Raw genomic sequence first — 15,754 nt, forward strand, 5'->3', positions numbered from 1 at the left:
AACTGCCTAGTTCCCAACACTGAACATGCTCCTGTCTGTATGTATGACAGTAATTTGGACTCTTCTTTCAGTCCCCTCCATGTTTGGTACTGAGGCACATGATTTTTTTTTTTTAGAAGGATATAGGTTATGCTGGCTGATTCATACGTAGTTTGTTGAGTTAATGATTGCATAGATGGTGGCTTAGGGCTGCTATTTTGACAAATTCCAGGTCTCAAAAGCTGAGTTTCTATTAGCAGTGAATGTAGTCAGTGGCCTAAAGATACTAAAATCCTGCATCAAGAAAAGCAAAGGGTGACTGTATTAAGTTTAAAAATTCCGTATAACTCAGGTTTTTTCTGCCCATGGGTGAAGGAAGGGGATCTACAGGGTCCTAACTGCTGTATGGTCCTGTTCACTACTCCTGAACGTCTAGGACTTCATCAGTTGTTGGATAAGCACTTCCCAGCCATTCTTAACAACCATGAGGTCCAGAAATATGAAACTGGTTCTCTGGATGCTGAATACATGTAAGGCAGGAGGCCTTTATATGATCCAGGCTCAAAGTGATCCTTGGAGAGCCAGCATGGCATAGTGGATAGTGCTGAACTAGGATCTTGGGAGAACTCATTTGAATCTCCACCTCTTTCTATTATGGTAGCTCACTTGAGCCTATCAAAAACACTCAGGCTGAACCGTTTCACAGGGTTATTGTGAGGAAGTGGAGATGGGGAGAATTACGTTCTAAGCTGCTTTGAGTCCTAATTGGAGAGAAAAGCAGGATATAAATAAGTAAATACAAATGCATGCATTTGTATTTACATTGTCTGTGGCAATGTTTTCAGTCACTAAAACTCGTAATAGGTTAAGAAGTTATTCGGCCTTGTGTCTCTCCATATTTAGATGCCATGATTTAGAGTTTGAGAACTCGACAAGAATGTGGTGTTACTTAGCCTTGTACAAATGCAGATTTTTCTCCTGTTAGCATACAGCTCCAGCTGCAGTCTTTTTCCAGAGCAACTTTGTAGGTGGTATGATCTAGCAGATGAAAAATTCATTTGGATTGCAGTCACTTTCAAATAAACATTTAGAGCAGTTGAGAGATTTCTTGTTTGAGTGATATTTCAACAACTGCTATCTTTATCCCTTTTCAGCAAAAGTGATATTTTCATTTTCAGGGTTCTCGGGGATCTTGGGAGTTCTGATTACATTTGCCTGCGCAGATGATTTTTTTTTAATAACCAGCTTGTACACAATTGTATTGGAATTATGCAGAGAGAGAATCATCATGTGAGATTAGATGCAGCATCGTGCCTTTGTGATGAAAATTCATGTGCCTTGTTTAGAAACGTTAATCCGATCTTCAGACATAACTGGAACAAATCTGTCTAGTGCCTGCTGGTCTCTTATCACACTTGTTCTTCTGATATATTCCCCCTGTAGTAGAAAGGATTTTAGAGCAGCGATTTAGATACAGTTGAATAGTTACCATAGATCTTTTTCATGCAGAGTCAGTGTGGTGTAATGGTTAGTGTTGGACTAGAATCTAGGACACCAGGGTTCAAATCTGTGTTCCGCCGTGACCTTCACTGGATGACTTTGGTCTGCTTGCACACACTCAACCTAATGTTCTTCACAGAGCTGTGGCAAGACTAAAGTGGGGAAGGGAGGACGACATCTTTTTTTTTCTTTGAAGACTTTTGACTGCGAGACAGGTAGGCCATGTGCTAGGGACCTGTTCACCACATTGGGGCCTAACTCTAAACCTGAAATTAAAATTGAACACAGTGTAAAGCATGTTGGCAGGCTCTCTTTTCGTGATACAGACTAGGTTTGGTCACACTACCCTGGACCAAGAAGTGTGAACAATGTGGGCATATGTCATTATGTCTGAATCTGATAAAGTTTCTTTCCTTTTCATCATTTTTACATTTCCTTTGAGTGGGCCAGAATTCTTTACAAAGTGTGGGACTGATGTGGCATATTTTAACCAATGTTAAAAGGCATTACGAAGTTTGATATACCACTGCCCATCCATGGCCTTTGAAACAATGGCCCACAGTTTATCCCTGCAGTGGTTCTTCTTCAGAGAATGATGTGAGAGCAGAGCAGCCTATTGTATCTCTTGAGGGGGAAATACTTGAGTAATTCTTCCCAGACGGTAGCGCTGATGCTACTCTGGAATGTTATGAATCATGGTTAATCAGAAAGAATAGGAATTTCACCCCCAGAAGAGACTGCCTTTTGGGTAAAATGAGAATTTGCCAGTGCTACTCTGGTCCAGTGAACTCAAGAGACAGAACTTCAGGTTGCCCAGTGTAGCCTTGCACAAAGTCACTAAATCATATATTTGGAATCTTCCCCCAAACTTATACTTGTGTAGAGTGGCTTTTATTGTAAGCTGCCTTAGGTTCTACTGTGTGAGAGAAAGGCAGGGTTAAAACACTTCTTAAACACAAAGAAATCCTGGCTTCTCTCCCTGGAGGAGAGGCTGTGGCTCAGTTGAAGAACATGCTTTGTTTGTTTATTTACTTCATTACTACCTTGCTGTACTTCCCAAAACAGTTTACATCGTTCTCCTCTCCTCTATTTTATCCTCACAACAACCCTGTGAGGTTAAGTTAAGTGGAGAGAGAATGACAGTCTCGAAGAGTGACAGAGTGGTGATTTCAACCTGGAGTCTCCCAGATCCAGGTCTGACACTCTAACCACCAAACCCTATTTACTTTGCACGATGAAGGCCCCTGGTTCAATCTGTGGCAACTCCAGTTAAAAAGATCAAGTTGCATGTAACGCAAAAGACCTCTGCCTAAGACACTGGAAAGCCACTCTGAGTAGACAGCAGCGACCTTGATGGACCAGTAGTCTGATTCAGGATAAGGCAGTTTCATGTGTGTAAATTCATGTGTAAAATCCTTGACATTTACAGTCAGATAACATGTGTTGGGCCCTGATCTGGATAGCCTAGGCAAGCCTGATCTCGTCAGATCACAGAAGCTAAGCAGGGTTAGCCTTAGTTAGTGATTGGATAGGAGACCTCCAAAGAAGGCCAGGGTTGCAGAGGCTGGCAATGGCAAACCACTTCTGTTAGTCTCTTGCCCCACCAGGGATCGCCATAAATCAGCTATGACCTGAGGGCACTCTCCAACAACAACATGTGTTGGGCAAGATACCCAAGACCCTGCAGAGCTGCTGCCAGTTTGAGAAGACAGTACTGAGCATGAGGGGCTGGCTGATGGCCTGACTGTGTACAAGCCACTGTCTTCATATTCCTAGTCAGCCAGATGTGAATTTTTAAAAAGCCGACCAAATAATAGACTTTTTGTTTGAGTGAGTGCAGAGGATTATAAGTAATTCTGCGTATGATATCAGATGCACTTGGTCCTCCTCTGTTAAAAAGCCCTGCTGTTTTCTGTCATGTTTCTGATTTGTACAGTAGCTTAACTTGTCTAGAATGTAATCCCTGTGATGAGGAAAGATGGGACAACTGACTCTGAAGTCTTGTGTGTTCATAAGCATCTGTGTAAGTCCCTGTTCCCAGTCATGCCTGCCGTAGTGAACTAGTTGGAGGTAGAGTAACAGAAGATGCATGCCATGTTTAGGCTTAGGATGATAAAAAGCCAGCTGGTTGCAGTGTGTTATGTTAACAATCCAAGCCACAATACAGTTGGCAGTCTTTTAAAACAGACTTGATCAGCTAGGCTAAGCTGAGAATGGAAAAGTGGCTTCTCTTGCTTTCTCAGGAGATATGGCTGATATATAAGTGGGCTTGTACGGAAATTCTGAAAGCCAGTCACTTTTGCAAGCCCTGTTGAATATGTCTAAATAAAATATTTGCATTGCCTTGTTTGCTCTGTATGTGTACGTTGGAGAATTTTGCTAAATAATATGCTGCCTGATCAGAGTTATACCAGCCCAGACATTTTTTCACTAATAGATTAAACAAATGGGGAACCCACAAGACCCAGCCGGGAAGGCAAATCCTCCCCCTCAATACCCATCGCGATTGCAACAGCAACCCAAAATAACACCGAATCTTTGGCAGTTTGTTTTTGACCTCTGCATTTGTCGCTATTATGTTGCTCTAGGTTATTTTTTCTGAAAACTCTTGAGATTTCCCAGGATTTGCAGAACCTTAGTGGGTAGTCTTGGCTGGCCCCGTTGCCCAGATTTCTCTGTCCACAGGGGAGCCAGCCAATACTTGTGGAATTAAGTATAGTAATTACCCTGTCCTTAATAAAATGTTCTCTCTTTTCCAGTCTCTGTCTTTCCCCACAATTGCTATGTCCAGGAGAGCCTTTTTAAAAGTAGTTCAGAGTCTGCTTTTCCAGTTAGGACCTTATTGCTGAGCTTATGGAAGCAAACACCACAGTGCAGCCCATTTATCTGAATTGTGCTGGGGAAATCCAGAATACATAGATAACTAAAGTATAGAGATCACTGGTTGTTAAACTTAGGATTTTGAATAACCATTGTCTGACACAATATTTGTGTCCAAAAAGCATGTGTAATTTTTTTTTAAAAGCTTTCAAAATGTTTGAAACATGACTTGCTAAAGTATAACACTGCTGATAGTAATTGCATTTGACGTAATTCCAGGAAGCCTTAATTTAAGCTGGGGTGGAGAAGAGCATTTAAAAATAAGTCGAGGCATCATAGATATTTAAGATAATTGTAGCTCACTCTGTTGGCTAAATCTAAAACTAAAGCTCATTGCTGAGTGTAATCTCATTAATTCTACTGGTATGACTTCTAGTTGCAAGTACTAGGCCTAGCAACACACTAAACTTGAACTGAAAAATGTTAAAAGTACTTGGCATACCATGAAGCAAAACTGCTCTTTGAAGGTAAGTTTAATTTAAACTGAATGATGGTTGAGAGCTGCTGTAGTGTAGTGGTTAAGTAGTTGGGATGAGAATCAGTACTCTGCTGGCTTGAACCCGGTATTGCTGTGTACTCACCAGGTGGCCTTTGGTAAGCCACTCCTCTCAGCCCCAGCTCCCCAGCCACATTGTGGAGATAATAATACTGATGTTGTTCACCACTCTGAGTATGGCACTAATCTGCCCAGAAGGGCGGTATATAAGCACACTGCTGTAGTTGTTGCTGCTGTTGTTATTCTACTATATAAAAGCCAAGCCATATTGGCAACAACTCACTTTTTATCCTGGCACAGGCACACTGAGGGCCCTGTGGGTGCACCTGCACCAGGATAAATGGTGAGTTGGCGCAGCCCAACACACCATCACGGCCACTGCGGGGCTTGGGAGGGCCACACCAGGCCCCCCTGCCACCTGCACCAGACCTCTAAGGGGCCATGGAGGCAGTGGGAAGGCATGGCACTGTAGTCTGGTGGCGCGGCCCAGTGTGCAGCCTTTGGAGGGCCACACCGGTACGGCTGCTGAGGCGGTGGCTGCAGAGGTGATGGGGAAGCCATGCTGGGGGGGGGGCTCCATGGTCACTGTGGGGCCTTGGGAGGGCCTCACTGGTGTGGCCCTTCCAAGGCCCTGCTGCCAGAGCCTGTTGTATTTTTTCAGACAATGGGCTTTGTTGCTAGTTTTAGATAATGCAGCCCAGAATAAAGTGCTAACTGCAGATGGATTATACATTTGGGTTTCTGAAACCTTAAGACATCTATAACAGCACACTGAGGAGCCATAACTCAGTGTTAGTGAGATGGTCCATATTCAGATTGACAGTTTCATTTAAAAGGTTTTGGGTAGTAGAGCTGAAAAGGATCTTTGCCAAGGGAGAATTTCCCTTACTGGGCAACATAGATCACCTCTCAATTCTGATGTAGCAGCACATTATTTGCTACCGAGTCAAATCTGTGTGTGGGCTTGTGATAAAATTTTGCGCCCTGTTCACAGCCACATTGGACTATATGTGTAAGAATTTGGTTGTCAGATCCTTTTGTAATCTTGCATAAAGGTTTATAACCAAATTCCACCCTGTGGGTGCCTGTGCCAAATTATGTGTTGTGTTTATTCCTGAACATTAATGAATAGCGTCCTGCTTCTTTGCAGGTTGTGAGGATATTATTGCTGAGAGCATCTCTCTAGACACCTTAGTTGCCATTCTTAAGTGGAGTTCTCAGCCGTACGGCTCCAAGTGGGTACACCGCCAAGGACTCCATTTCCTCTGTGAGGAGTTTACCCAGGTCATGACTTCAGACGTCTTTTATGAACTCTGCAAAGATCACCTGCAAACAGCTATCCAGTCTGACTACTTACAGGTAATTTAACTTTCTTCAATACTTAGTCAAAATTGAGATGTATGGATGTCCTGAACCCAAGCTTTGGCCATCACTTTCTTGTGAAAACAGAAACATGCTGATTTTCAAATCTTAATGGTGGGGTGGGCGATGGAGGGGGGAGGGAGATACAACTCTGCTGGAATGAGTGTGTGCAGACTGTGTGCTCTTTCGCTCTTTATACTGGCATATATACACACAACCCTCAAGCAGAGGTAGTGATTAGGCAGAGCTTTCTGCTTCCCTGGCACATAACCCAACCCAAACTGGCAGTATAAACTATTTCTTGAGAGCCTAATAATAGTCTAGAAGCTGTTGCAAATTATTTTAAGGGAAACTTTTCTAGGTTTAATTTTTGCCTTGGCCTGTTCAGAAATTTATGGAAATTATATAGTAGCTCTCATGCTAAAATCATGCATCATGGAAGAAAAAGGAAGTCTAGCTCATCATTTTAAATGTCCTTTTTTTCTTGTGGAACAGTTGTCCCCTTTCTGCCTACATTTTTTTCTGCCATTTTAATGAATGGTGAAAATTCTCTGTTGATTTTTCTTACCTCACATCAAAGAAACAGCTACATAGTTATGCATTTCCCAATATATCCTTGTGTTTTTTTCCCCAGATGTACAGCTAGGGGACTGGGAACTTTTTTCATACAGCTGCTGTATTTTACATTTATGGAAATGTCAAAAGACTTAACTGGGCATTCTTAATCAGAGTTGGATCCCACCAGTCCTTTCCCCTGAAATCCTCATGGGGGGTCCACTGGTTCCCCCTTCCCATGGCAGACCTTCAGTTCCCCCCGTGCTGTCTCTGGGGGGATTCATGATGCCCCCCTCCATATGAGCAATTCAAGGGGGCATTTTGGGCTGAGCAGGAGAGTCAGCCTTTCATGTTGTCCCAGGCTGGACTATAGTGGTAAATAGTACGAGAAATTCCGCTTGCTGCAGAGTACTTCTGGCCTGCATGTGGGGAAAGAATGATCCCTTCCTTCAGTGTTCTGTGCCTGCTGAAGGGCTAAGGGAGCAACGGGTCATTATTTCTCTCTTTTGCACTCAAGCTAGTATTAAGCAAAATCCACACACACACCCCATTTTTTTTACAGTGCATCATGAACTTAGAGAGGGAAAGGGTCTCTTGCTTTGTGTTTGTTCAGTAATTCAGACATCAGAAAGCAATGCTTTTATTTCTAACAGCAATCATGTTTTGTGTAACTCTGAATTCAGATGAGCTAGCTAGAAGATAAATTGGTAGAAATTCCCTCGCCCAGTCTTTTGCATTTGGAGCAAGAGCTCATACAAGACTGGCCTGTGGGGACTGATATTTTGTTGATCCCCTTCTTGTACCAGTTCCCTGACCAAATCCTGCACCATTCCTGAGGGTTGCCCTGAGTTTTAAAAGTCATGGGAGGTGGGGTACAGGAAACTGCAATGGGCAGAGGCGCAGATTTGCTCCCCGAAATTCACTCTGGGATGCTCAAGCTCCAACCCAGTATGTACCAACTAGGTCTCTTTTCTCTCTATAAAACTTTCATGACTGGATTTTTCGTTCTTGTAACATTAAATACTATATCTTTTTTTAAAAAGAGAGAGAGAATACAAATAGTAGATTTTATAATAAAAGATGAGGTCATTAGCGTTCTGCATTGATCACACCAGTTAATGGGACCAGCCGTTGGAATCTAGGATTCCCCTGTTTGAGGGGAAACACTAAAAACTATGTGGATCAGGTTAAGTTTTCTGTGGGAAGAATGTAGTCAATAGCTCGAGACTGAAAACTTTCTTTGTCACATCTTAAAGTTCTTTCAAAACCTGTATAATTAATTGTTCTTGACAGCATTGTTCTGTATTGCTGAGGCAGCTGACTATTTAGATGAATGTTAAGAAAATGTGTAAAATGATGATAGATTAGATTGGTTGAAAGATGGCAGGGAGAGACTAAAAGCATAATGTAAATTATGGAAAATACACCTCTGTGCTATAAGAATGTTCCTTTAAATAAACTATGATAGGATTAAACATCTTGAGACTTTCTGCTAGTTTTTCCAGGGTTCAGAAAGGCTGGGATACTGTAAGAATAGTAAATTCAGTGCTGTTTGCACAAGGGAACTTAATTGACTGTAACTTAGTGTTGGTCTGCGAACTGTGTGTGCACTGTGATCACTGTGTATTGCCCTGAACTGAGCCGACTCTATCACTGGCTTGCATGCTTCTCTGGTAGGCAAGCGAACAAGATGTCCTGAAGTACCTTGTTAAATGGGGAGAGCATCAGTTGATGAAAAGAATAGCAGACCGAGGTAAGTATGTCTTAACAGGCATATTTAATTTAAGCTTTAGTGCATAAACTACTACTCTGGATCCTCCACTGCGAAGTTATGTTTCATAGGAAGCTGCTGTCTACATGCCATCTAGGACGATATTGTAGGTTGTATCTGGCAGAGCCAAAAATAGAGGTCTGATTCCCAATATGGTTTCAAAACGAAACTGGAGATGCCAAGGACCGATCTTGAGCCCTTTTGCATCTGCTTTGCTACTGAGCTGCGTCTCCAGTGTGCTGAGCACAAGCCATGCTGGCTGTTCATTTTTTAGCATTTCTTTCTTCATTTAAACAGATGGGCCATGCATCAGCACCATACTTCTTGACATCCTTCTGGCACCCTGGGCCTGAACGTGTGCCCTGATTTGGCAATTCCTAGCAGAAATGAGAGTACCAGCGTGTTCACACAGGACTGCCCTGCTCTTAAGAGCTTCTCAGTTTGCCTTCATAAATGACAGAGCTCCGTGCCCTCAGAGGGACACTGTGGAAGCTGACTGCCTGTTCTACTCGAGTTAATGAGGAAGCATATTTTAGAAGTATATCCCTGAGACTGAAAAACTGGATATTTTTGTGACATGTCCTGAAAGGCTTGTATTTCAGAGTAATTGATTGTGTCACTAGAAGCCTCCAGGTGACTGTTAACACCAGCCACAACTTTGACAAGCAGCTAAATGTGCTTAACATGAATTACGGCTTTTGAATGTGAATGTTCAGCTGGGGACACCCAAGCAGTTGTTTATTATTGTGTTTGTAATCAGCTTAATATTTAAATGCAACCCACATTCTTGACTGGAGCAGCATAGAGCAAATGGTTGACTTCTTTGAGGCCAAAGTGACTCCTTGCCCGTTCCTGTCTGCTTTTCTAAGCACCCAGTATGCTTTTCATCCTAGAAAATAGTCCTCTGTTTTTCTTTCAAAGGAGATGAAAGGACTGCAGAGCTGCCTAGATCATAGGGTTTCCTTGTGGCTTCAGGAACGATGTGTCAGATAAAGGAATAGATTTGGGATAGATGCTTTTTCTGTGAAATTTTGGGTGGTGGCTTTTTCAGACATGGGTAGACCGGGTAGCTTTACTACAGTCTCCTGATTATTAACAATTGAGTCTATTATTATTATTTTGAAACACTTGGATGAAACAAGTTATGTTTCTGACAGAGCCTAACTTGCTGAGCGGCACAGCTCACAGTGTGAACAAGCGAGGCGTCAAGAGGCGGGACCTCGATATAGAAGAGCTCAAAGAGATTCTGTCCCCTCTTCTGCCCTTTGTCCGCATTGAACATATTTTGCCCATGAACAGTGAAGTGCTGACTGATTCGGTAAGTCTCAGTTTATTCAGAGCATTGCCCATCTTTACCTTTTCAAATCGTGTAAGGAGCCAGTCTGTGGTAACATTATGAATCTCTTGTTTATTTTTTAAGTTGTTAACAGGGTTTTTTTATTGCATTAATCTAATGTGGAGGTGTTAAAACCTAACCTAGGTACTAGTAATTTGGACTGGGCTTTACTGCTTTGCCTTGCAGTGAGGTTACAGTCCACCTGCCTATCTCTGTTGTGCATTGCTTGCATCTTGCCTGGTGTGTGCAAAAATGTTCTCCTTTTCCCCCCTCAAAGATGAAAAGAGGCCTCATTAGTACTCCTCCTTCGGATATGTTGCCAACAGCAGAGGGTGGAAAGTCCAACGCATGGCTGCGACAAAAGAGTGCGGGAATTTATGTGAGGCCGCGGCTGTTCTCACCTTATGTGGAGGAAGCCAAGGTAATGCCGAGGACTTTGTGCTTTGGACAGTGGTTGTGTTAACTAACATGATGCCTACCAAGGAGCTCTGTTTTCAGAAGGGTGTTCTAAAGAGTGAAACACTTTCTGCTTAATGCAGTTTCAAAACCCAGATCTGACTTAATAATCGTTATACAGATGAGAACAGATATTGAGTGTTTCCCTCTTTGTCACGCTTATTTGTAGACTTAGCACTTGTCTGTAGAGAAGGGACATCTGGCCAAATACAGTGAACAAAGGTTCAGCTGCTGTAACAGAAGTTGGCACCCTTTTTGACCCAAGTGCCCAGGGGATGTCACCTGGCATGATGACTGTTTGGCACACATGGTGGACATTGCTTCTCCCTGCTCCGACTGTAACTCGGTGATATCTCTGTTCTGATGTTCTCAGCAGGAAAGGGCTTCAGCTGTGTCGTCTCCACGTCCGTAATTCTGCTTCTTTTACACACAGCAAAGGGCTTATTTGCTGTTCCCTCTCCTCTTGAGTTTTTCTTGACTCTTCTGTTCCTTCCCCAACCTCCGGTTTGTCTTCTAACGAAGGGCTTACTGCCCTGGTTCCTGTTGTTTGCAAAGAAGGTTCAGGCAGAACACAAATGTGGGCACAATGTTGGGGGTTAGGTACGCTCTTCAAGCACAACTTCCTTTGTGTGCTCTGCTCTTCCCACAGATAGTTTATTCAGAAGTACAGGTTAAATGTGATTTAACATGTGGACCAGCATCGAGCATGCGTCCTCTCTTTCTTCACACAGACAGATATTAAAATGCCTTTTAAAAAAAGAAGAAAGTCAGCTGCTATCAGCAGTCAGTGGCTTGGATCCTGCCAGTGAGGCCCGTGCACCTGAGACAGCCTCTGCTGCAGAGAATGATTCCTCTTCCCCTAAAACTTCCATTTGTGCAAAGTCAGTCTTTTTTAGTGGGAGAGGAAGTGCGCTCGCCCAGCAGAGACTATCCTAGGACACACAGAACTCATTCATAGGATCCACACCCTGTATACTTAAGATTTCAGGTATACACAGGTGGCCCTCCAGGAACATTCTGTTGTGAGATTGAGGCTTGAACTACTTGGATGGTTCTGGGGCATCAAAATGGATAGTTTAAATTATTTTAAATACAAATACAAAATTGGTGGATCAGAAGTTACATCGTGATCTGATCAGGTTATAAGGAAGGGGTCTGTCCCTATATCTCATGTTTTTATCCCACCCTTCCTCCAGAGCACTCAGGCAGCATACACACACCTCCCCTTCTCCATTTTATTTTCACAGCAACCCTACGAGGTGAGTTAGACTAAAAGAAAGGTCACCTACCTGGCGATCCTATGCAGAATTATTCCAGTCTAAGCCCATTGAAATCAATAGGCTTAGACTAGGGTAACTGCGTAGGGTTGCCAGTGAGCTTCATGGCAAAGGATCTGAATCTTCCAATTCTTAGTCTGACCACATTGGCTCCCTTTCAGTTATGATGGTTGATTGCAGAAGAATACAATTCCTGAACAACAACAAAAAATATGCTAACACATCTTGACAGTCTAGTCTGGTGACGGCAGGCAGCTTAGTTGTTCTTTTTTGTGTGCTTGATGCCTGAGAAAGAGAGAGAACATCTGTGTTACTGCTGATGATGTTGATAATTCTTGTGTCAGCAAACTTTTAGTCATTTTTCGTTGAATTATCCAATTGTTTCAGTCGGTTCTAGATGAGATGATGGTGGAACAGACAGACCTGGTTCGTTTACGGATGGTTAGAATGTCCAATGTACCGGATACCCTCTACATGGTAAACAATGCAGTTCCGCAGTGCTGTCACATGATAAGTCACCAGCAAATAAGCAGTAACCAATCCAGTCCTCCTTCAGTTGTAGCCAATGAAATCCCAGGTAAAATTATAAGCTCCTCTGCAATTAATTGCATTCTCTTCACAGTGTTAAAATATGTTAATTACAAGAATCTTGGGATCTGTTTGATTGCAATTTCATTTCAGGGAGCAGGAGGGTCTTCTATAGAATCCCCAAAACCCGAACATCTCTAAAATAAAATTTCCAGCCCTCATGATTCCAAAGAATGAACCTAAGCATTATTGGATGTTTGTAATGTAGGTTTAGAAACCAGTTTAGAGATTTCTGTTAGCAACGTTGGCCCTCCGAGCATGGAGCCTGACTCGTATTTTATTTCTGGCTTTTCCAGGAAAACAATTCCATTTTGTGTTTGTTTGAAGAGGTGGGCACAAAATAAGCTTTGTATGTATCCAAACATCCTTTTAAAAATGGATGAGTCCAGTGGCACCTTAGAGACCAACAAGATTTTCAGAGTATAAGTTTTCAAGACTCAAAGCTCCCTTCTTCAGATACAGGGAGGAGTGGAGATCCCTAACAGTGAGATCCTAAGCAGAGTTACTCCAGTCTAAGCCCATTGAAATCAATGGGCTAAGACATGAGTAACTCTGCTTAGGATTTCAGTGCAAGCCTTTATATCCCAGTCAGGAGGTGCGGGGGGCGGGGAGGAGTGAAGAAAAGAATGAAGTCAGGATGTAAAGATAACAGTGCAGCTTGATAGGAGCACATTTTTAAAAAAATGATCACATGCATAAAATGCGTATTTCTAATTGTGTTTATAACAATTTGTTGATGGCTGCTTTTTTTACATTCAAAATGTGTGTATTTTGGAAGAATATTATTGTAGAATAAAAATTAGACAAAAAACAAAGCATGCATCCCCTCATTCTTGTGCTAGTAAAGGTGGGGAAGAGCCACTTCAGAGAACTCCTTCCTTTTGCACGCATTTGGATCCAGCTCTTACAATTGGAGCCACAGGCAATAAAATAAACCAGGCTTGTTTTCTCTGATTGGGTTGGTGGGTAGAGTTCAAGAGTTCCAGCAGCGCCGGAACTTCGTAGCCTTCATTTGAATCCAAAATAGAGCAAGGCCCAAAACACTCCAACCAGATGTTGAGACCTCATCAGGGCAGAAGGGCAGGATGAAAACGTTGTAAAATTAATATATTTTTTGTCCAACTAGGCTTTAAGGAACTGTCAGGCAGGACAGAAGGACACAAACCCTTGACTGTTGCTCCTCGCGCTCGAGGAGTTGTTTCTGTGTCCACCAATATTCAGAGCCAATATGCATGCAGGTATTGGGTATTCTTCTGGCCCCTCAGGAACACACTTCTGCCAGGAAAGGAGGTGGTTTGCCAGCTTTGAAGAATGCAGAAAGGCTGCTTTCTACAATATATATTCCTTTTGACACAGAGAAATTATTGGAGTTACACTCTGTATAACGAACAGATTGTATCAAGGTTTTGTCCTAGTGCCGGAGTCCGTTCCAAAAGTGCAGAAGGCAAACTATGATGGACCGCTTGGAGAAACAAATAGCATTCTCCGTGTTTTCCCATTACTTTAACTAACTGACTTCCAGATCGTGCAGGGACCCTGCATCTAGGTTCATTGGGACACCTGGCTGAGGGTAATGGATATGCGGTCAGGAAGTTCCACACATGACAGCCTACCTCTTACAAACATTGAGAGCAAGCTTGCCAAATGATAAAAGGTTTATATTAGATTCTTAGTAATGATCAACTCGTTGTCTGCTGTATAATTGACTTTTAAAACATTTTTAAAAACCCTCCTTGTATGAGCTGTGCAGCTGTGAACGAACCTGTCATTGTTTGGATACATTTTTTTTGCCTTTTGTCTAAAGGAGGCGTGGCATTTAAACAAAAGGGGAGGGTGGAATATTACAGAGATATGTTTCCAGTTCCAGTTGGGGATAGTTCTGGGTGATCACAGCCAATACAGCCTTGACACTAGGCTTTTGTAACAGGCCACATGGGCAGCTGTCCTTGATAAATGCCTGAAGGCTTCACCTGGTGTACAACATTCAGCCTCCAATCCAAGAGCGCTCCAGTGAATCTCGCTATCTGATCTGGCTTCCCCTTATCTTTTGAGCCTGCAAAGCCTAGAGGTTACCAGCTCCCCTAAGTTTTGTAAGTAGGAGTCTGCCCTCTTTATCACACTACCCATGAGTGGTGAAGGGGTTCAAAAGTCTGACCTTTCATAGAATCATAGAATCATAGAGTTGGAAGGGGCCATACAGACTGTCTAGTCCAACCCCCTGCCCAGTGCAGGATCAGCCTAAAGCATCTCTGACAAGTATTCATCCAGCCTCTTCTTGAAAACTGCCAGTGAGGGGGAGCTCACCACCTCCCTAGGCAGCTGATTCCACTTTTGAACTACTCTGACGGTGAAAAGGTTTTTCCTAATATCCAGCCGGTACCTTTGTGCATGTAGTTTTAGCCCATTGCTTCGCATCCTATCCTCTGCTGCCAACTGGAACAGCTCCCTGCCCTCCTCCAAATGACAGCCTTTCAAATATTTAAAGAGAGCAATCATGTCCCCCCTCAACCTCCTCCAAACTAAACATTCCCAAGGCCCTCAGCCTTTCCTCGTAGGGCTCAGTCTCCAGACCCCTGATCGTCCTCGTCTCTCAGTCTCTTTCAGCCTTTTTTCCCACTGATGTCAGTAGCTCCTTATCTCCAGGCAGGAAGTTAAGTTTGGGTCCTCCTGCCTTGCTTCTGCAGGGCCCCAGAGCATTTCCTCATTACTGCACTTGCCCTCGCTGACATATACCCTTGCAGAGAGGCTAGTCTGGCATTAAGGAGTGTGTAAAAACTTTGGTTGTGTTGGCCACTGGCATCATTACAAGGGAATTATTTTAATGTGGATTGTTCTTTTTTTGTTTTGTTTTCTTTGACAGTTCCTCGTCTCTCAGTTGTTAAAGACATGGTCAAACGACTGCAGGAACTCCGCCATATGGAGCAGGTGCAGAGGGCTTACGCTCTTAACTGTGGAGAAGGTGCCACTGTCAGTTACGAGATTCAAATCCGTGTATTGAGAGAATTTGGGCTTTCTGATTCTGCTGCTGAACTCTTGCAGGTATGGAGCACTGACAGTTAAGCTGTCTGCCAGTACTTAACTGTCCCCCAAATGACTGGCTTTTATTCCTCCCCAACATAATTGAAAATGGGCGTGTATGTACATCTGTGTAAGAGTAAGTAGTGAACGAATAGCCAGAGGAAGCTTTGCTGCGATTGCAAAGGAGCTTTATAGCAGTCTTCTATACAGCCAAGGCAAGCAAGGTTGTATAGTATGAGAAAGACTTGTCAGATTTGCTTGCGTAACTAACTGAAGTCCAGGAAATTATTCACAGTACAGCTTTTTACTGCTTGATTCTGAATGCTCCTGATAAGTTGAACTATAAAAGTAAGCCCACTCCTAAATATACACTTAAAGAATAATGTATAATATATAGAAAGGTCCGTGGCTCAGCGGTAGATTGTGTGCAAAAGGTCCCAGGTTCAGGCCCCAGCATCTCCAGAAGTTGGTGATGTGAAAGCCCTCATCTTGAGTTCCTGAAAAGCCACCGCCAGTCAGAGTAGACAGGACTAGGG

The 15,754-nt window shown here is 43.0% G+C and overlaps 1 protein-coding gene across 1 annotated transcript in view; it reads left to right on the forward strand.

Annotated features, from left to right (window-relative positions):
* BTBD7 (BTB domain containing 7) overlaps nt 1-15,754 on the forward strand; it is an 86,469-nt gene that overhangs the window by 56,674 nt on the left and 14,041 nt on the right. Inside the window, exons 4-9 of the mRNA XM_054971490.1 lie at nt 6,006-6,214; nt 8,450-8,525; nt 9,701-9,861; nt 10,157-10,300; nt 12,000-12,189; nt 15,061-15,239. Of these exons, the coding sequence (XP_054827465.1) occupies nt 6,006-6,214; nt 8,450-8,525; nt 9,701-9,861; nt 10,157-10,300; nt 12,000-12,189; nt 15,061-15,239 (959 nt within the window). The remainder of the gene's footprint in view (nt 1-6,005; nt 6,215-8,449; nt 8,526-9,700; nt 9,862-10,156; nt 10,301-11,999; nt 12,190-15,060; nt 15,240-15,754) is intronic.

Source organism: Eublepharis macularius, chromosome 2, assembly GCF_028583425.1.
Source record: "Eublepharis macularius isolate TG4126 chromosome 2, MPM_Emac_v1.0, whole genome shotgun sequence".
Taxonomy (NCBI): Eukaryota; Metazoa; Chordata; class Lepidosauria; order Squamata; family Eublepharidae; genus Eublepharis; species Eublepharis macularius.